The sequence below is a fragment of the Xiphophorus maculatus genome, chromosome 14, assembly GCF_002775205.1.
Source record: "Xiphophorus maculatus strain JP 163 A chromosome 14, X_maculatus-5.0-male, whole genome shotgun sequence".
NCBI classification, from domain to species: Eukaryota; Metazoa; Chordata; class Actinopteri; order Cyprinodontiformes; family Poeciliidae; genus Xiphophorus; species Xiphophorus maculatus.
This window is the reverse complement of record NC_036456.1, coordinates 505,253-526,539: the sequence shown is the minus strand read 5'-3', so window position 1 is coordinate 526,539 and position 21,287 is coordinate 505,253. Positions and strand designations below refer to the sequence as shown.

Genomic DNA, 21,287 nt, shown 5'->3' with positions numbered 1-21,287 from the left:
TGTTATGTATCGCAGACTTCTGCCCAGATCCCTCTTGAAAGTGAGATCTAGATTTCAACACAATTTGTGTGGTTAATTAAAGGAAATAAAAAAAATTTTAAAAAGCAGATGGGAGACTGCTCCAAAAGCAGGTCCTCGAGGGCCGGTGTCCTGCAACTCTTAGATGTCTCCCTGGTCCAACACACTTGAATCCAATAGCTGAATCACATCCTAAGTGCAGTCAAGTTCTCCAGAGTCCTGCTAATGACCTCATTATTTGATTCAGGTGTGTTGAAGTAGAGATACATCTAAACGTTGCAGGAGACCGGCCCTCCAGGCCTGGAGTTGCCCACACCTGGCCTAGAGGCAGCAGGTATAGCAGAAAGTGAAGAGATTCAAATTTGAGCCATGTGGTACCATGATAGCTCAGAAGATAATAAAATAAAAAGTGCAGATACACAGGGTGGATCTGTTGCTGGGTGTAGGGTCATGTAACACTTTTAGGATTACTGAACCATGCTTTTTAATGCTAATTCAATTCCTTCTTCATTCTTCAGTATAACATGTAACACAGTGCCCTATGTGTTCCCACTGGTTATTTGGTGATTAATATCTTCACCATTAAGTATTTTCTTAGAAGATCTGTTCTACATCTAGGCTGACACTAGCAGCTTTCTGAACTTCATGTGTGGAATTCTCAGCATGTGTGTAATGGTGTAAATCAGATCACTTATATGACACTGACGTGTCTGTTGGATATCTTATCTACTTGCATCCAGATTACTGCCAATGAGTTGTTTTCCTCTGTGGAGGAGACTGCATACAGTCAGCTGACACTCTCTCATACTCAGTCACACACTTCAACTTTCTCTGTGTTTCTTTCACATACCTTTGGATATAGAGCACAAGTGTCAAACTCCAGTCCTTAAGGGTCGGTGTCCTGCAGTTTTTAGATGTGCTACAGGTACAAAACACTGGAATGAAATGGCTTAATTACCTCCTTCTTGTGTAGATCAGTTCTCCAGAGTCTTGTGACCTAATTATTCTATTCAGGTGGTGCAACAGAGGCATATCTAAAAGTTGCAGGACAGTGGCCCTTGAGGACTGGAGTTTGACATCTCTAATGTAGAGCATAATCTCACCAGCCACTTTATTAGGTACACCTGTCCAACTGCTCATTATTGCAAATGTTGAATCAGCCAATCAAATGACAGCAACTCAATGCATTTAGGCAAGTAGACATGGCCAAGACAATCTGCTGCAGTTGAAATCGAGCATCAGAATGGAGAAGAAAAGTGATTTAAGTGACTTTGAACATGGCATGGTTGTTGGTGCGAGACGGGCTGGTCTGAGTATTTCAGAAACTGCTGATCTACTGGAATTTTCACGCACAACCATCTCTAGGGTTTACAGAGAATGGTCCAAAAAGAGAAAATATCCAGTAAGTGGCAGTTCTGTAGGCCAAATGCCTTGATGATGCCAGAGGTCAGAGGAGAATGGCCAGACTGGTTCGAGCTGATAGAATGGCAACAATAACTCAAATAGCCACTCGTTACAACCGAGATATGCAGAAGAGCATCTGTGAATGCACAATACATTGAACATTGAGGCGTATGGGCTACAGCAGCAGAAGACCACACCGGGTGCCACTCCTATCAGCTAAGAACAGGAAACTGAGACTACAATTTACACAGACTCACCAAAATTGGACAATAGAAGATTGAGAAAACTTTACATAGTCTGATGAGTCTCAATTTCTGCCCTACTATCCAACATTTGGATAGTAGGGTCAGAATTTGGCGTCAACATCATGAAAGCATGGATCCATCCTGCATTGTATCAACAGTTCAGGCTGGTGGTGGTGCAATGAGGTGGCGGATATTTTCCTGGCACACTTTGGGCCCATTAGTATCAATTGAGCATTGTGTCAATGCCACAGCCTACCTAAGTATTGTTGCTGACCATGTCCATCCCTTTATGACCACAGTGTACTCATTTTCTGATGGCTACTTCCAGCAGGATAACGCACCATGTTATAAAGCACGAATCATCTCATCTGGTTTCTTCAACACGACAATGTACTTTATTCTGTAAGAACGGTGATCAAAATGCAAGCCACCGTTTGTACTCCCCTTGATAACATACTGGATCTGTACTAGATTGAAAATGCTGCTTTATAGTGTCCATTAACATTAACTAAAGTGTTCCTTTTCTATTTTTGGCTTCTTTTTTTTTGCAATAAAACAGTAGTTCTACAAGAATCCTCACAACACACTTGTTCAGCACAGAGATTAAGTAAACTGTACATAATAGGTTGGGTTATCAAATCACTAGCACAAGTGTTTGTAGCCAGACTTTCTCATTTGACTTTTGCAAATATGCTTTCCATAAAACTTTATTTGTTGCCCCTCCTCCACAACCTTTGTAACCTCCATTTCCCTTTTCCCTTTATCTCTAACATCCATAATCCATTGGAGGTAGTGAAAGTGGTCGAAGTACTCCCAGCTTATCCACCTACTCTGATGGCAAATCTCCCTCATCTACTTCGACATATGTGGCTGCTCCTCGGCATTTCCACATACCAGGTAGGCAACAGCTGCGCTGTTCATTTTTGGCCTCTGCTTTACAGCTCCTAATGACGAAGAGGTGACGTATAAGGTGAGTTCTGGATTCATTACTAAACAATTTGATGAAAACTAAGTTCATCATATTTAGTAATTATGACCATTACTGATCAGATTGATCAGTAATGGTTTAATATTGAAAATTGGTTAGATTTACATGCTAGTATCCAAGAGCAAAACAGTGTTACGATTCATATCTGTGTTGAAGGTGATAGTATCTTAGATAGTGATAGTATCTTAGATAGTGATAGTATCTTAGATAGTAACCTTGATGGTGAATTAACTGACAAGAGTCCCAATACAAGAGTAGACGAAAAAAGTTGATTGATGAAGATCAGCTAACTCAAAACACTAGTTTTAAATACATCTGCTGCTGTCATATTAAAAAATACTTGTGATTTTGGCACAGGAGTGAGAAAATTAAGTTGATTTTGTGATACATGAAGTCCTGTCTTTGAAATGAGTGTCGATTTTGATGCACATGTATATTGTTTTTAAGAATGTGAAATTTAATGTTATGCTACAAAGTAGAACAAGCTGTCAGTTTCACTTTCAATTTCAAGCATTTGGCATCCTGGAGTGAGAGGACATATATTATTACAGACTTCATAGTGTAGTGTGTGTTATGTAGCAATAGTGCAGTTTATATTGTGTATTCAAGTTGCAGCATGTTTTGACTTGTATACAAATCCTGTGGTAGGCTGGTTTATCTTGTGACCACTCCACCATAACGGACATCAAAACAACCAATGTGCTCCTTTAAATCTGTCAAGAAATGGACATTTGGTAGCATCATACTTTGACTTAGTTGATTTCACTTTAAAAATTGTCATGGGGTGCTTCACTGTTGGCTACACAAACAGACAAGGTTGCAAACCAATCTTGTCATTTTATTGTACAACTTTTAATTAGGCTTGACTCGGACAAGTACAAGCCATGATTAAATTGGCAAAAACAACTTGGGAAAACAATGTCAGTCGGTTTGTTCAATACTCCAGTCCCTCACTTCCGACGTCCATCATAGCGCCTTGAATGATTAAGTGACATATTTACAAACGGTCAATACTGTCAAACGTGTAGTAGCCCAATGCTAGAGGGTTATTTGGCATTGTGTCTTCCTACCCTACTAAAGTAAGTAAGTAAGTAAGTAAACTTTATTTCTATAGTGCTTTTCACAAAGTGCTGCACAAAGTGTAAAAAATAAATAAATTAAAAGCAACATACAAAACAATAAAACACAGTATTAAGCTAAAAAGCAAGTTTAAAAAAGTGGGTCTTAAGTTGTTTCCTAAAAGTGTCTATACAATCCAGAGATCGAATGGTACAAGGTAGCTCATTCCAGAGGCGAGGCGCCACAGCTTTAAAAGATCTGTCTCCTCGAGTCTTAAAAAGGGTCCGAGGAACCATCAGCAACTTCAGATTGGACGACCTGAGGCTCCTAGTCGAAACATAAGGCTGGATGAGGTTCTTAATATAGTCTGGCGCCTGTCCATGAAGAGCTCTAAAAGTCAGTACCAGGATTTTGTAGTGCATCCTGTAAGATACAGGCAGCCAGTGCAAGCTTTTGAGGATGGGTGTAATATGTTCCCTCCTGTGAGTGCGAGTGAGCAGGCGTGCAGCAGAGTTTTGTACAACCTGCAGACGCGCAAACTCCCTTTTGTTAAGACATGTGAACAGACTGTTACAATAATCCAATCTCGATGAGACAAAAGCATGAACAATCATCTCAAGCTCACCATAAGTCACCATCTTACGAAGTTTAGAAATGTTCCGAATTTGGAAAAAGCAGTTCCTAACAAGCTGATTTATGTGCCGCTCCATAGACATCGCTCCATCCATGAAAACACCCAGGTTGCGCAGGTTGCTTTTAACTGTGCAGCTCAAGTTTCCGAGGTGCTGCTTAATTCCAGGCACAGCACCGTCAGGAGCAACAATCAAGGTCTCGGTCTTGTTGGAGTTCAATAATAGGCTGTTTTCAGTGAGCCATTTTGTCAAAGTTAAACAGATATGCAATACTGCTACACAGGTATTAGTTCTTGAATTACTTCTCTTTTAAAAATGTTTTATTGGCTCTAGTGGCCTTTATTTGATAGTGAATCGACAGAAAAGTGGGTAATGAGAAAGCAGGAAGACATGCAGCAAAGGTCATCAGGCCGGGAATCAAACCTGTGATGGCCGCGTCGAGGACCAAGTCCTCCATATATGGGTTGTGCTTTACAGCTGTGCCACCACAGCACAACGTTCTCGATTTACTTCTTACAAGATTCTCATTTGGATTGTAAATTATACATTTCTAGTTTTGATTCCATATTGTTTTGCTAGCTTCAAAGAAATTGTCTTATACATCAAAGTGATTCAACAGCAGACATCATCTCTTACAATGAAACAGTAATACATTTGAATAAGAGCTGATTTTAAACACTATGTTCCTTGATTCAGTATGTTGTTCCTATAGATGAAAACATTGTTGCTTTTGCAAAAGTGGAAAAAGAAAACTGTCCCACATTGAAAGCAAGCTAAGTGAAAAAACACAGAATGCGATTATCATTTTATTGCTTTCATAGCAACTGTCCTTATTGTTTTTGTATGGAAATTGTTTCAGACGCTGGTAGAAACAATTGTTAGAAACGTGGTAGAAACATGTATTTTTTATGGTCAGCAATTTTTTATTGTATTTCTACCACACAATAAAACAACACAATTCAATAAAATGTGTTGTTTTACTGTAACCCATCTTACTTTTGTGGATTTAATGTGCAATAGTGACAGCATGGGTCATGTGGATCTGTGAGTGATCTGTGGATTTGTCGGCGATGTTCATGAATTCCTACAGAGCTAACAACATAAGAGTGTTTTGCTAGAGCTGGCACACACCTACCGGACCAATTTACAGGGAGAGCCAGGTATAGGGAATATCCACAGAGCCAGAACATATCAATTTGAGGCAAAGTGCCAAGAACATCCAGCACCTGGTAATAAGGGGAACAGGTAGTTCCTGGAAGAACTTGAGAATAATTAAGAGAAGCATTATTAGCATACGGAGTGCTGGGATCAAGCACAGATTTAAAATATGAACGAGGTATTTTGCCCAAAAATGTAGGCGTGTGACCCATCAGTCTAACCTTTGAGTTAGATTAACAGTCAAATTTTACCTTAGGTGGAATGTGAACAGGGCCAATGAAGTGCTCCTCAAAGGATGTGTTGGTGACCTGAAGGAGCTTTGTGAAGCCTCTGGAACCCTTAAGAGTTGGAAGCGGAGGAGCAACTCCTGTGTGTGTGTGTGTGTGGGTGTGTGTGTGTGTGTGTGCGTGTGTGTGCGTGTGCGTGTGTGTCGACAGGGTTCAAACCGTGAAAGGAAGAAATCAAAATGTCTGGGAACAAGTCAGAGCTGTTTGGATAAAGTTGCGGAATCACCCTTGATGAGTGGCCAGCTAAAGGCATGTGTGAGCAAACATAGCAATTTGAGCTGTCCTGAGCGATATACTTAGCATAGCGGCACCACAAATTCAAGGTGTAAGGAGTGGAGTGTTTGAGTTGCAAGTCCATGGTAGACAGCCATTTAATATCCCACAGTTCATGTAAAGAAGAATTCTCCTCCTTATCAGAGAAAAATGAACCCCACCATGTGAGTGACACAAACAAATAACATTAAAAATAGGCAACACTGTAATGGGAACAAGATGAACGCACGATCGTTGTCACGATGAAATCCCAATTCCTCTTTTTTTCTTTCTTCATTTTCTCTTTTCCCTGGAACTCTTTTAATATTTAATTTAATCTTCACTCCCCACTTCGACCACTCAATAGTTCTAATGGACCACTCAATAGACCAACAATAGTTCTTTGGTTGGGGAGCCTTTTGATGTATGAGAACGAGTGTTTGTTGTTGTTTTGTCTCTTTTATATTGCTTTGTTTCTTATCTTTTCCTTTCCTGAATGTCAGTCTTTAGGGTATTAGAGGTTACTAGCACTTAACACCAATTTTAATAAAGATATTTCAGTGACTCAGGAAATCTGGGGTGTCAGAGGTTACTTGCACTTGACACCAGCAGCAGTAACGTAATTTATCCTCATTCAAAAAGTTGCGCGTCGTCCTCCCTTGGTCTGTTCTGTTGACTGCTGGACAGATTTCTCCTCACCAGGATGGGTGTCTTCTTGAGGCTCCAATACCCTTTTACAGTGACTGGCGTGAAAAGCTCTGCAATACAGGGACCACACATGAGTTTTATTCCAAGGATAAGGGATACAAAACAAGGGGCGAGACAGTCTGGTTCTCATGCAGCTGTAGAAAACAACTACATTTGGGTTGTACATGTAACCCAAATAGATTTATCCTGTGGGAATATACAAGAATGTAGAATAAACATATAGCAATATAACTAGCAGGTATTACCTTATAATAATTTTCTACTACAGGGAATAAATCACCCATAAGGGAGATCATTGTCTTATTTTGCTCCAGAGACACTTCATCCAGTGTTGCAGTTAATACATCACTCTTAATATGAATGTGGATTTTTAATAAAAACTGAAATGTCCTTGAAATGTCCTGCTTCAAATAACCATATTTATATTCATTCATAATACAGAGCAATGAATATTTATATCTTTATTTTGTTGCATGTAAACTATTAAAAACCCAATGCTCTTGGTGTGCTACAATTGAAATTACAAAATGTGCTGTGCTGAAGCAATACCATCCCCAGTATGTTCATTCTTCAATATAATGCTAACTCATGCTTCTTTTTCTCCATTCTCTCTTTTTCCTTCTTTCTTTCTCCCACCCATGTTGGCTTCTTCCATTTTCTCTGCTCTGTATCCATCTTCAGAGGCTACAGTCAAAGATAATATCTATAGAAAACCCCCCATCTACAAACAGCATGGTACAGTCAACTTTGCCTTTAACACTTAATTCTCTGGTCTGGTCTCTGCACGATGTGTTGCATGTCAGCCATCTTGTTTTTCCCCCTAGTTCTGTTCCTCTGGTTTCTTCGGCCTGCAATTTTGGTAGTTTATGGATCTACCTGCGCTGTTCTACACGCATTGTATTCAAAGAAATAGGAAAATGTAAACTGTTGATTAAAATAAAGTTAAACCAAAGAATAATGACAATACCTACTGCATTTGCTTCTAACAATTTAGTCAATCTGAAGTCAACTAGTCCCAGGTGAAAAAATATTGCTTAAAATGTCTCACATGAAATCCTAACATAATACTGTGGAGTTTGTAGGAAGAATGACACAAAATGTGAGTAAACATTCAAGATGTGTGGATATTTTTGCACAATAATTAATTCGGTGCCCCATTTGATTTAAGTCTTGTAGTAAGGTTTCAAGGTGTGAGTATATGGTATTCGGATTAAAATGCTCCCATTCTGCCTCCATAAAAAGCTATTTTTTTGGAAGCATCTGCTCAACTAAAGTTATTTTATAAATTGCTAAAAAACAATTTCAACAATTATATATACCTTCTGAGAAGGAGCATATGAAAAGATATATTTAAGATTCAGGAAGTAAATCTTATTTTCATTAACTTCAGTATGTACAGATACAGTGGTGAAGCAAAGCTGTGGACTGCAGCTGATTTAGCAGGAGGCTCCGTTTTTCACCTCAGTCATGCATGTTGGCATTCATCTCACCAGCTCATCTGTTGGGTTAGTGGTGATGCTGTAGCAGTGTGTGTACACTCAGAATAACTTTGGATGTTGACATTGGTGTTGTGTTGTCTCACTCATGTTCACTGTGTCTTCAGGTTTTTTTGTACCATAAGCATACATATGTAATTTTCAGAACACTTGTGAAGTTTTCTTAAATGTATCCATATTTAATAATCTTCCTAGGACTGTTAACTTGTTCACTTTTTTATTTAACAAATGAGTAAATGGGCTGAATTTGTTTTCCATTTTCCATAACTTTCTTGATTTCTAGAAAACGTCCCTGTTTTTTGAAAACGGTTTGTAAAATGGCCCATTATCCTATATTTTTTGCTAAAGAATTGGTGGACCAATAGAGAGAGTTTATCACTTAAAAACAGGTTGGGTGACATCATACCATTAGATATTGTAAGGAATGATTCTCTGGCATATGGGCCATTGGCCATGTAATAAAAGACAGATCAAAGACAACTGTTTTTTGCATACATGTAATGTGGTTGAAGCATTACTCATCATCGTAATAGGAATACAATCAAAGTTCCCAAGTAACTAGGTTTGTAGTTGACCTGCTTTGATGTATGCCTACGTAAACACCAATAGTTTTCTTTGCGGTTTTTCAAATCCAGTGTTATCCTATGTATTATAATACATAGGTGATTGACACTGTTTTAGACTGTACATGTAGGAAAGCTTCCTCTAAAACTGCAGCTGTAGATGTTATGCTCCAGGTTTGACTTGGACTCACCCTGGAGGACAGGTTAACTCAGAGTAAGGTGATCCAGCACACTGATTGTGACATGCTGTAACATTTGACTGTTTTACAGCTTCTAGAACATCCTGGCAGGAGGGTGATGACAGCAAGGTGGGTCTGTCTGGACACTTATTTTGAATTTCCATATCTGTTCTCAACCTCCATAAACTAATTATCTAACTATCTTGCCATCCTCCATCACTCCTGTCAATCATTCTGTCCTTTTTCTGTTTTCTCCATCCTTTGATTTCCTTCTGTAGAGAACAAGTTGGATAATCTTGAAAAGTGAGACTGACGGTGAGATAGCTCCAGAAGACCTGAATCCCTGTAAATCCACATGCAGTCTCCCCATGGACACATCTCAGCCAAGTGAGAAACTATTTAGAACTCCAGCTTTATGTTGAATCATTCAAAAGTGCGAAAAAATGAGAAAAATAAAAAACAAAAATCTTGACACCTCTGTAGATTTCCCCTACAATAAATCTGCATCATTACCCGGCTATGGAAGGAATGGCATCTATAAGGTGAGCAACCAGTTTTTGATTAAACAGCTTATTATAAATACCCAGTTGATGGATAAAATCAGTTTAAACTGTTGGCACAACGGGTTTTGTTTGTGTTGCTGAAATAAAATCCCTGAAAGATTTAAATAATCTAATATTCATGTACCACACTGACTCATAAATAGAATAAGGCTGAGTAGAAATTATTGTTTCCACAATGGTTCAAACTTGCATCTGTTGGCAGAAATGCAAATAAATACACTGCTCAAAAAAATAAAGGGAACACTTAAACAACACAATATAACTCCAAGTAAATCAAACTTCTGTGAAATCAAACTGTCCACTTAGGAAGCAACACTGATTGACAATCAATTTCACCTGCTGTTGTGCAAATGGAATAGACAACAGGTGGAAATTATTGGCTATTAGCAAGACACACTCAATAAGGAGTGGTTCTGCAGTTGGGACCACAGACCACTTCTCAGTACCTATGCTGTCTGGCTGATGTTTTGGTCAGTTTTGAATGTTGGTGGTGCTTTCACACTAGTGGTAGCATGAGACGGACTCCACAACCCATACAAGTGGCTCAGGTAGTGCAGCTCATCCAGGATGGCACATCAATGCGAGCTGTGGCAAGAAGGTTTGCTGTGTCTGTCAGCGTAGTGTCCAGAGGCTGGAGGCGCTACCAGGAGACAGGCCAGTACACCAGGAGACGTGGAGGAGGCCGTAGGAGGGCAACAACCCAGCAGCAGGACCGCTACCTCTGCCTTTGTGCAAGGAGGAACAGGAGGAGCACTGCCAGAGCCCTGCAAAATGACCTCCAGCAGGCCACAAATGTGTATGTGTCTGCACAAACGGTTAGAAACCGACTCCATGAGGATGGTATGAGGGCCCGACGTCCACAGATGGGGGTTGTGCTCACAGCCCAACACCGTGCAGGACGCTTGGCATTTGCCAGAGAACACCAGGATTGGCAAATTCGCCATTGGCGCCTTGTGCTCTTCACAGATGAAAGCAGGTTCACACTGAGCACATGTGACAGACGTGACAGAGTCTGGAGACGCCATGGAGAGCGGTCTGCTGCCTGCAACATCCTTTAGCATGACCGGTTTGGCAGTGGGTCAGTAATGGTGTGGGGTGGCATTTCTTTGGAGGGCCGCACAGCCCTCCATGTGCTCACCAGAGGAAGCCTGACTGCCATTAGGTACCGAGATGAGATCCTCAGACCCCTTGTGAGACCATATGCTGGTGCGGTTGGCCCTGGGTTCCTCCTAATGCAGGACAATGCTAGACCTCATGTGGCTGGAGTGTGTCAGCAGTTCCTGCAAGATGAAGGCATTGAAGCTATGGACTGGCCGGCCCGTTCCCCAGACCTGAATCCGATTGAGCACATCTGGGACATCATGTCTCGCTCCATCCACCAACGTCACGTTGCACCACAGACTGTCCAGGAGTTGGCAGATGCTTTAGTCCAGGTCTGGGAGGAGATCCCTCAGGAGACCATCCGCCACCTCATCAGGAGCATGCCCAGGCGTTGTAGGGAGGTCATACAGGCACGTGGAGGCCACACACAATACTGAGCCTCATTTTGACTTGTTTTAAGGACATTACATTAAAGTTGGATCAGCGTGTAGAGTTATTTCACTTTAATTTTGTGTGTGGTTCCAAATCCAGGCCTCCATTGGTTAATAAATTTGATTTCCATTGATGATTTTTGTGTGATTTTGTTGTCAGCACATTCAACTTTGTACAGAACAAAGTATTCAATGAGAATATTTCTTTCATTCAGATCTAGGATGTGTTATTTGAGTGTTCCCTTTATTTTTTTTGAGCAGTGTATATTGGCTACGTATTATCCTGTAGTGTGGATTTTACCTTTGCTCAGTTTCTAGTCAAAGGAAAACTCAAATATTTTTTTTTAACTTGGTGCTCTATGAAGAGATTCTTGTGGCTGCAATCTTCATTTATACTACTGGAAGTGGCATAACTACAAGATTTGTAGTTATTTTCTTGTAGTTATGGCACATTGCCAGAGTGAGAAGGCTCTAACCTATACTTACATCACAGCCACAAACTCCAATGTGTTTTATTGGAATTCAAGTGACAGATCAAGGTTTATTGTGAGGTGGCTCCAACTTGGCTCTCAGGCCGTGGAAAAACAAACAGATTCTTTTATGGAATCAGTTAAGACCATTTGTGGTTAAGAACTGGAAGCTCTTTGGTGGAAAAGACATAAGTTAATGACGGGAGTTTGTGTTGAATGTGTATATTCCTACAGGCTGCTGATATGGTGGAGGACAACGTGGACCCTGACTCCCACAGCTGGGGAGGCATGAGAGGTGAGACTAAATATCAACTTGAGAATCTTAGCTTCAGTTCCTGTCTTCTGGAGCATAAATCTGCTCCACTTACTTTAATACAAACTGTTTAGATTTCTGCCTGCAGGTCGGTCTTACAGAGCACCACAGACACAGTTTCATCCCTAATGCTGTTTTTCTGGTGGACACAATGAACAACAACAGCCAGAGTAGTCAGCTACTCCACTGTGAAACAAGCTACCTTATTTGCACTGTTCTAACTGGCCTTTGGGGAAAAAAATATCAGGTGGTCATACACACACTATCAATGGTGAGCACTGCCAACTAAAAATGTAGTTGCACTAATTATTAAGCACTCATCCTAAACATTAGTTATGCTAATGCTAAAGCGCTACACCAACATGGTACCTATTTAGTTGAAGCTAGAGCTAATATTAAAGTGCTAAATTCAACCATGTTGATATCCACCAGAATGGATATCAACATTGTATATGACCCTCAGCAGGGTCAAATGTGTTATTCCACACCTACCTGATAGCTAATAAATAAAACATCAAAACAAAAACATCAGATATCATGTAGCTTTTTACAAAGGTTGTGCATTAGTAACATTTTGGTGATATTTGTAACATGGAAACAAAATGTAGCAAAAAGTGAGCTGCTTAAAAACGAACTCATAAAAAACAAAGAACCGTTCTCACCAACCGGCTCAAGTCGCATCGTTTAGGATGAAGAGGCGATAAAAATATTCAGATTGTTGGTTAACGTCGCGTCGCTAACGAACAGCATTTAAAGACAGACTGACGGCTCACCTGCAGTCTATCCACCAGAATGGATATCAACATTGTATATGACCCTCAGCAGGGTCAAATGTGTTATTCCACACCTACCTGTACAGTTTGTGCTCCAGGAAGTGATTGTTTGGAACAGGCATTTTATTCATGACTTCAGCTTTATAGCTGTTGAGTATCATTAACTCTGTTGCAGATTTTGCTTAGTTGACCACAGTAGAGCTTTGGTCTGAAAGCACATAGGACACACTATTTCCTGTTCTACAGCGATGCATTCTGGGTAAAGAATATATGTCACTTGCTGCACTGCATCACAGGTGGAGAATGTGAGGAGAGGCAATGGAACTGCTGCATAAATGGTTTTCCCCCACTTAGCAGTCAATATCCAAAACTTCAACACATGATGTCAAACTTTAGGCACCATTCTGGAAAGAAAATGACATAATTGCAAACTTACCACTGATTTACAGTGGATTCTACATATCTTTCTGAGTGGCTGCTCAAATTCTTAGTCATCTTTATTTTGGTATACCTCAAGGTTCTGTTTTGGAGCCCTTGTTATTCCTAGTTTACGTGCTTCATCCTCAGCACATTTTGAGTACTTTTAAAGAAATTAAAATAAAAAATCTGTGCTCTAGAAAAGCATGCACCTCTAGTAATGTAAACTTTAGGTTCTCTGGCCTCATACGCCAAGTCTTTTTTTTTGACTCTGCTTTTTCCGTAGACTCTGGTTTGCTCATATTTTTAAAGAACAAAATTTTGTTAAGCTATCCATGCATTTGTTTGTGTGACATTGCATTGTTGTAACGCATTAGTCACCTACCTAAACAAAGCGTATTTGGACTGTCTGCAGAATAGGTCTATGGACCTGAAACTTTTTGAAACTGATTTTAATTGCAATAAAATACACATGTTTAAGTCTGTCCACATGAAAATCACAATGTGTGGCAGAAAATGTAACACTGCACATCTTCTGAACACATTTCCTCTTAAGCAAGCAGCCAAAGGTACCATAGAATGGTTTATATCAATGCATATCCATGTCATAGTCCTAAATGCAACTTAGGCAAGATGAGAAAACTATAAACAGTCTGAGCTTGACCTGTTTTGCAAAGGATGGACAAAAATCAGTTTGTAGGTGTTGTTGAAAAAATACTTTAACAAGAGTCTGGGTGAGAAAAAATAAGAAACCTATAAAAACCTTGAAAGGTGAAGACAAAAATACAGAGTCAAGAGAGTCTGTCGAGTCTGCTCTAGCTGACATTTGATCAGTAGATCTTGTGACAGCAGGTTGTCATCTATAGTTGTGAAGATTTGATTGTTATGCTCCAAGGATTCTGCGGAGCTCAACACGGATGGCCTTACCATTTACCTTTTTGTAATAAAAGGAGGTTGTATTTGATGCTAATGAGAACAGCTTCAAACCTGATAAATGCTGGATCGGGAAAGTAACACTTAGCCTTGAGGATCAAGGACCTATGTCCTTCTGTTTTATGACACTGTAACTAACCAATCTTATGATAAGACTATTCTGATACGAATTGTGAGGAACACATTGTAAAATTGCTGGGGTTTGTTCAAAGCAGAGACAACCCCCAAAAGACCTTCAGTCAAAAGAAATTCTGAAAAGTATTGACTCATTACAAATAAACAATTTTCATATTTTTCCAGACAACTGTCGCTTTCTTTTTCCACCTGACAATTCTGCACTTTGTGTTGTTGATCTGTCACATAAATCCCAATAAAATACACAAAGCTTTGTTTCTATATCAGGACAAAATGTTGAAAAGTTCAAGGGACATGATATTTTACCTGTGAGACTCTGCTATACCATCAGCTACATCAGGTTTCACAGATTAACATACAAACAACCATATCTGCTTTCCAATAATTATGAATCTCTGATTCCATTAGCATAGAGACCCTCTCTATCAGTGATGTCAGTAACGTGTTACTGGTAACGTGGTCCGACGTTACTGACGTCGGACCACTGTTTTCAGTAACGAGTAATCTAAAGTGTGGCTATTTCAAATCCAGTAGTCAGACTACAGTTACTTATTTAAACCACTTTGCGTTACTATTTTCTTTTGTAATTTTATTTTATTTCCTCTGTGCGTCTTGGGGAGTGATCGCCGTTTCTATCAGTATCAGCAGCGACAGAAATGTAAACAATGGAGGGAAGAGGGAGATTTTGTTGTTGGAAAAACAGGAACTATTTTGAGTTTCGGACGCCAAGTCCGATTTTTATAAGCAGCTTTAGGCTTGTTTTTTTCTAAAGTCGCTTGTAAATTTAATGAGTTGCGGGTTGCCCTTTTGGACTGTTTTTGAACGTGAAGTTGCTTATTTGAGCTTGGAAATAAGCGGACATAAACCCCAGAATTTGTCTGACCCAAAGTTAGTTTTAGTCAGGCTCTCTCTGTCCATCATTTCCCAGATGATCTGTCCCGCTGTGTTTTTGTTAATGTCAAGTTAATATACGTATTTGCTGTGAATGACATCAAGCTTTGCGTTGCGCTACAAAAAGCTGCAAACATCAAGATTATTATGAACAACGCAATAAATGTGAAAACAGACACGAATGAACGAGTACGTAAAGTTGCGCAACTAAATGCCATTACAGTATAATCATTAATATTAAGATAAATGTCACTAATCTGTGCGGGAGCCATCTGAGTTGTGGAGCGGCAGGAGGAGAGCTGTGCGCTGCACTGTGACAGCAAACACAGGGCCTTAACGCACAACCTGGAAGCTGGGGCAGGGAGGGGTGGAACTCTAAAATCATATTTAGAGTTTAGTGGAGAATAGTCGAACACACACAAATTACAATAAAAATGTGTAATTTGTAACAATTAAACAATCTCCCCTTCAGTTCAACCTTATAAGTGGAGATACGTTGTTAGAAAATAACTTGCAATTAAGTATTGGCAAAGATCAATGTAATTTTCACAGCGTTGTTGTTAGCAGCTGCTGAAAGTAACTAAAAAAGTTACTTTAAATGTAACTTAGTTACTTTCCAAATCAAGTCATTAGTAATTTAACTAAGTTACCTTTCCAAGGAGTAATCAGTTATCCAGTTAAAGTTACTTTTTCAAAGTAACTATGCCATCACTGCTCTCTACTCTGGTGACCTAAGATGAGATCATGGAGAGGTGATGTCCTGTTTTCATGTGTATATGCATACAGTCTTTAGTGTGTCTGCCAAGGAGAGAGTTCTCAAGTCTCTAGCATCATAATCTGTCATTTTTTTGCACAACAAAATAAAAGTCAGTTCACCGGATCTACTTTAATATATGTTTCTCTCTCTTCTCTCCTGTTTAGATTACAAGGTAAGAGATATTCTTGCTTTATTAAATTATACCCTTAATTATAATTAAATTAGTTGATTACTAATACTACTCACCAACAAATCTCAATCCTTTTTCTATGCCAGATCTACCCCTATGAAATACTAGCAGTGACACATAAAGTGAAAGTGAAGCTTCCCAGAGATGTAGATCGCACCAGACTGGAGGTGAGCCCTAATCTTTTCCTCCCTTCACTGTAGTTCCAACCCCCTCCTTCTTTCTACGGCTTGTTAAGCTGGATAAAATGTTAAAACATGGCTGTGAAATTATTCAGGATTTCAAATTGCAGTAGAACAGACCGGTCAGCTGTTTGAAATGACCTAAGACAGTCCTTTGAAGATTTAGTCTATGTTAAGATACAACTTAGATGAATGAAAACAAAATGAGCTTCAGTATGATCAGTTACATTAAAGGTGCAGAATTATGTCAAATAGATTTCGTTTTTTTAGCTTTACATCGTGTTATGTGATTCCTTCATCAAAAACATACCTGGAGTGTTTCCTTGATTCTTTCATGCATATTTGAGAAATCGTTTAATCTCCATGGCAACCATTCAACTGTGCAAAACGCCAACTACAAAATAAGCCAATTATCTTATTTTGTAGTTGTGCTTAATTGAAGTCGTTGTGTTTTCTTAATTTTATTGTTCTTAGTTAATTAGGATTTTGTACTTCAGGGCCACCATAGTTTATAAAAGTAAATTAGCCCTTTAGAATTTATCTGGATAAACATATTTAGGGGAAGCAAGGTGCGTTAAAAGTTTTTAAAGTCAGTAAAAACACTAATGAACTAAATAAAAAATTAGCTCCGCTATTAGCGGATTAGCTGTGAACAATAGATTTTTATGTAATCTGAGATGTGGAAAACTTTTGTAAATATTACCAAGTCAAGATGTGAGATGATTTGATGCTTAGTTTAATGGTGGGCACACCATGCTTTTAGCTTTTATCTTTCTTTCTTTTGAACCAATTTGTTGGTTTTTCAGTTGAATTATGCTAAATAAATGATACCATCATATGTAAAAAAAAAAAAAAAAATGGTGGACTTGGTGAGTTCTTCCAATATCTTACTGTTAACTCTGGGAGCTGAGCAGTTAGCTCTAATAAAAACAAGGAGTTTAATAGGAAGCAGTGTTTTTCTTTTGAGTAATATAACTTTCAAACATTGTGTTAAGTCGGTTGTGTTTACCATCAAGTAAAAATCTCTCCAACCTGTCCTCCATTTCCAGAGGCATTTATCTCCAGACGAGTTTCAGCAGGTTTTTGGAATGACACTGGAACAGTTTGACCGGATGGCCCTGTGGAAGAAGAACGACATGAAGAAGAAGGCCCGTCTGTTTTAGACCATCATTAAATAATCGCTGCAACAACTGCAATCTTTAAGGAAGCAAAAGATAACGCCTGAAATATCAGTATGCACCTCCTCAGACTCTCCGCTTGTAAATCTCCATGTATTCTGCCTGTGCAGCTACATAGAGGCGCCCTGTGTGGGAATGTTTCCACATAATTGGGGCAGTAATAGAATGTGTAGCTTTTTGTATGCAGTTCTGTGCGAATGTTTGATTGAAAATCCCACAGAAGAGGAAGAGAAGATGTGTTTGCATGGTTTGTGTTTTTCTCCTTGCTTCCTGTGAAGTTCTGTATCCTCCCCGGTTTTCTCCTGGTGCATCCATAAATTCACATTTTTAAAAAATGAAGAACTGCTCTTTCTCATTCTAGTTGTGGGCCTTCCCCCAGGCTTTACTGTATGTGGTTCTGGTTGTTTTATATGCACCAAAACTTACATTTTCAAACATGAGCTGTCTTGTTTTCCTGCCTGTCGTTTGTCCTCTCTCTGTTCATCGTCTCCTACTTCAACATGTTTTTGCTGCAATGCCCTTTTCTTCCTCTTTGTCCTCTGCCTCCTAACTCACTAGCTGCGTCTCCATTGACCACATAATCACACAATTTGACATTTTGAAAATAAACTTGCTTAATTAAAACACACTAATTTCGAAAAAACTCGATAAAAAGTTTTGGCACCAGGATGAGGTGGTTCTTTTGGTCATATTGAAATTGGTTTATTCTGCAAAACTGCAATGGAAACACTTTTTTCACAACACACAAGTCACATGATCATGAACATGATGTTGCTGCTGGCCCAAACTATGAAGAAGACAACAGGAAGTAGTTAGTTGGAGTATTATGGCAAAGCATGTTTTTAGTGACTTATTGAGTGAGCAAACATATTCACGTGTGATTTAATTGTGTTTCTTATTTAATGGAAACAATGCAATTGTGAAATTGAGTTTTTTCAACATTAGTGTAATATCGACAGAGTTTTCACAAAAACATAGTTTTTACATGAAGCCACACAGCTTTGCTCTGTGACTAGGAGAAAATGCTTGCATAATTTTACATAGTTTTGTAATGGAAATACAGATACATTGACAAACAAGTTGGATTTGGTTTACGCCATTGCCATTACCTTTAGGCTTAGAAGACAAAGACGGAGTTAAGAACTGTCTGCGGTGATGTTGTACTTCTGCATCATGTGATTCTATTTTTCATTTTACCTCATCTTCTTCTAGTCTTCTAGAACCTTGATTGGTTCTGATGCATTCTCTAAACATTTCCAAGTTTCTTCTCTTTCTAACCCTTCAATTAACAACAGGCAGGAAGTGGATAGCAACCACATGAGTCAGGAAATGGTCACATGGCCAGGAATATTTTAATAAGCTATTTTTGGAAGGATCTTTAAACTTGTATTGAGGTGGAGTTGAAGTAAATTTAAATTGGATTGATGTAAAATCCAACACTCTGATGTTGTATTGTGTTCTCAGCTGGTTTGACATGAATTCCTGCATAGAGTCAAACTTCTACATTTTAAATGAATGCCATCAGCTTAATTTTAATTGGCTATCAACTAAGGTCACCATCAGATCATATACAGAATGTGTGTTTAAGTAAACTGGACATATACCAGATTTATCTGTCTGTATACAAGCCTTGGTGTATCTTTAAGCATGCATGAGGATGGGAAAAAGGGGTTTCTCTACTGACCTCGTATTAGAAATGTATGAAAACATCATCAGTGTTTGAATATTTTATAGTCATATGAAATGCCTGAATTCACTGTTTACGTTTGCTTCTGTAAGGTATTTATTTAAATACGACTTTATGGAAGTTATATTATTTTTAAATGATTATGGTGTAGTGTCAAAAGCATAAGCATCACGTGATAAATTTGATGACGAGAGACATATCACATTTTGAGTTTCATCTTAATGTATGATCAAATGTTTCTCCTGTAGGTCACACTAACTCCTGTCATTATCTTAACACTGAATTTCTAATATCCATCTGCTATTAAAGTGCTTTAACCAGACAGTGTTACTGTTTGTTTCAGTGCTTGGTGAATGTGAATGCGAGTGGTATCCACAATCACGCCACACCACACCAGACTTTTGTATGTCACACAGCTGTAAGAACCAGAGTTCAGTTCAAATTCAGAAGTTCTTCAATAATCCCAAAGGGAAATTAAGCATTGCTTAAACTCATATAATCCAAGTTTCTTCAAAGAGTTGTTGTAGATTCTGATGTCTGTGGGCAAGAACGATCTCCTGTAGCAATCAGTGTTACAGCAATTCTGAAGAAGCATCTGACTGAAGACACTGTTAGTAACCACGTTTCCACTGACCGTATAATTGTGCAATTGACACTTTGAAATTAAATTTGCTTAATTCAAATTTAGTATGAGTTGGTTTTTTTGGCTGCATCCAAGTTTTTTTTGTGTAGCACATTTCAGCAACAAGGCAGTTCAAAGTGCTTTACAAATACAGAAATACAAAGTCATAGAACACACAGTCAATAATTGAAGCATTACGTTTTGTCAAGTTCCATTGTTACAGATCAGAATATTGATTGATTTTGTTTCAAAAGCAACTCTAAACAGGTGGGCTTTTAGTATAGATTTCAAGGAACTCAGTGTTTCAGCTGTTTTGCAGGTGAAGCAACAACAGAAGATCTTTAATGTAATTTGCTAAACCGTTAAGTGATTTATAAACTGTATTTTAAAGTCTATTCTCTAAGCTACAGGGAGCCAATGTAAGGACTGTAGAACTGGTGTGATGCTAAAAACTTCCTGGTTTTCCTGGTTTTAGAGAGGCCTCCACAGCAGCGTTTTGGATCAGTTGCAGCTGGAGGTTTGATTTTTTTTTTTTTTTTTTTTTTTTGGCAGACCTGTGAAGACACTGTTACAGTAATCAATGTGACTAAAAAATAGAGTTAAAATATACTTTGAACCCTAAGGGGAAATTGCTTATTAGTTGATAATAATGCGACTTAGGAGGCGGACTTATCGTGGCACGAAGAGGCGGCGAAGGTCGGCCAGGAGGCCGCACGGACCCACGAAGAGGCTGCGGTGGATCCCACGAAGATGATCTTGAAAGTCGGACGGCAGGAGGACCTGGAGCGCCGGTGGACCGCACAGGTTCGGGCTCGGGAAAGCTAGCTGGTAGCTTGGACGGAGTACAGAGTCGGAAGCATCGGGAAGCAACTACTGACGCCGGAGTATCTCTTGGCCCGTAAAACCAGTGTTATGGATTAACTGGTGGTGGCAGCAGGGAAAGACAGATGTTTCTGTGGGCGTGGCTTTTTAGGACCCCTTTACCGAACCAGGAAGTAAATAATGCCATAAGCTTAAAAAACTACACATTTGTGTAAAAATACGATCCGATTCCGTAAGACACCCATTAAGATCTCGAGAATAACTAATTAGAAAGACTTTTATTGGTCTACCATGGTATGTTGCCCTTTTTTTATACATTAATCTACAAAATCACTAAAACAGGCAAATTACGCAGAACTTGTCCTGACTTACATATGTGTTGCTTCAGAAGTTGAAACTCGTCAAAGGAAGATCGAAATAGATCTCAAGATGCCATAAACAGATCTCAAAGCAAAGATTAATCCCTGAAAGCTGACATAAATGTTGAAGAGCCATGTGATTAAAAATAAAATGTTTAAAAAGATCGACTGGTTATGTTGTTTTTCACATCTCCCTCATATTGTATGATATTTCAATTAGATATCCACAGAAACAATAGCAAACTCCTTTTAAACACTGTTTTTGTAACATGTTAAAGTTTATTTCCTAATTCATTTACAGAAGACATGGCTACCGCAGATCTATGTGGCAGTGTCATTTCTTTATTGTTGATATTTTTTCTTGTAATTTAACTAAACATCTTTATTCTTTTCATCAAGTGACTCTAATACTCAACTATAAGAGACAACGCTGAAAAAACAATTGTCTTACATACTTTTACGTCAGAAATGGGTTAA

The 21,287-nt window shown here is 38.9% G+C and overlaps 1 protein-coding gene across 11 annotated transcripts in view; it reads left to right on the top strand.

Moving 5' to 3' along the window:
• The window catches only part of ablim2 (actin binding LIM protein family member 2), a 134,939-nt gene extending 115,610 nt beyond the window's left edge, over nt 1–19,329 (top strand). For 10 of the 11 annotated variants that reach the window (XM_023346297.1, XM_023346298.1, XM_023346301.1 and 7 more), the window contains 9 exons: nt 2,457–2,564; nt 7,433–7,486; nt 9,081–9,118; nt 9,268–9,376; nt 9,473–9,531; nt 11,789–11,849; nt 15,938–15,945; nt 16,050–16,130; nt 17,192–19,329. In XM_023346297.1, coding sequence (XP_023202065.1) covers nt 2,457–2,564; nt 7,433–7,486; nt 9,081–9,118; nt 9,268–9,376; nt 9,473–9,531; nt 11,789–11,849; nt 15,938–15,945; nt 16,050–16,130; nt 17,192–17,305 — 632 coding nt within the window. In that variant the 3' untranslated portion in view covers nt 17,306–19,329. The remainder of the gene's footprint in view (nt 1–2,456; nt 2,565–7,432; nt 7,487–9,080; nt 9,119–9,267; nt 9,377–9,472; nt 9,532–11,788; nt 11,850–15,937; nt 15,946–16,049; nt 16,131–17,191) is intronic. The other variant, XM_023346299.1, reaches the window with a different exon arrangement.
• Nucleotides 19,330–21,287: the final 1,958 nt, after the last annotated feature.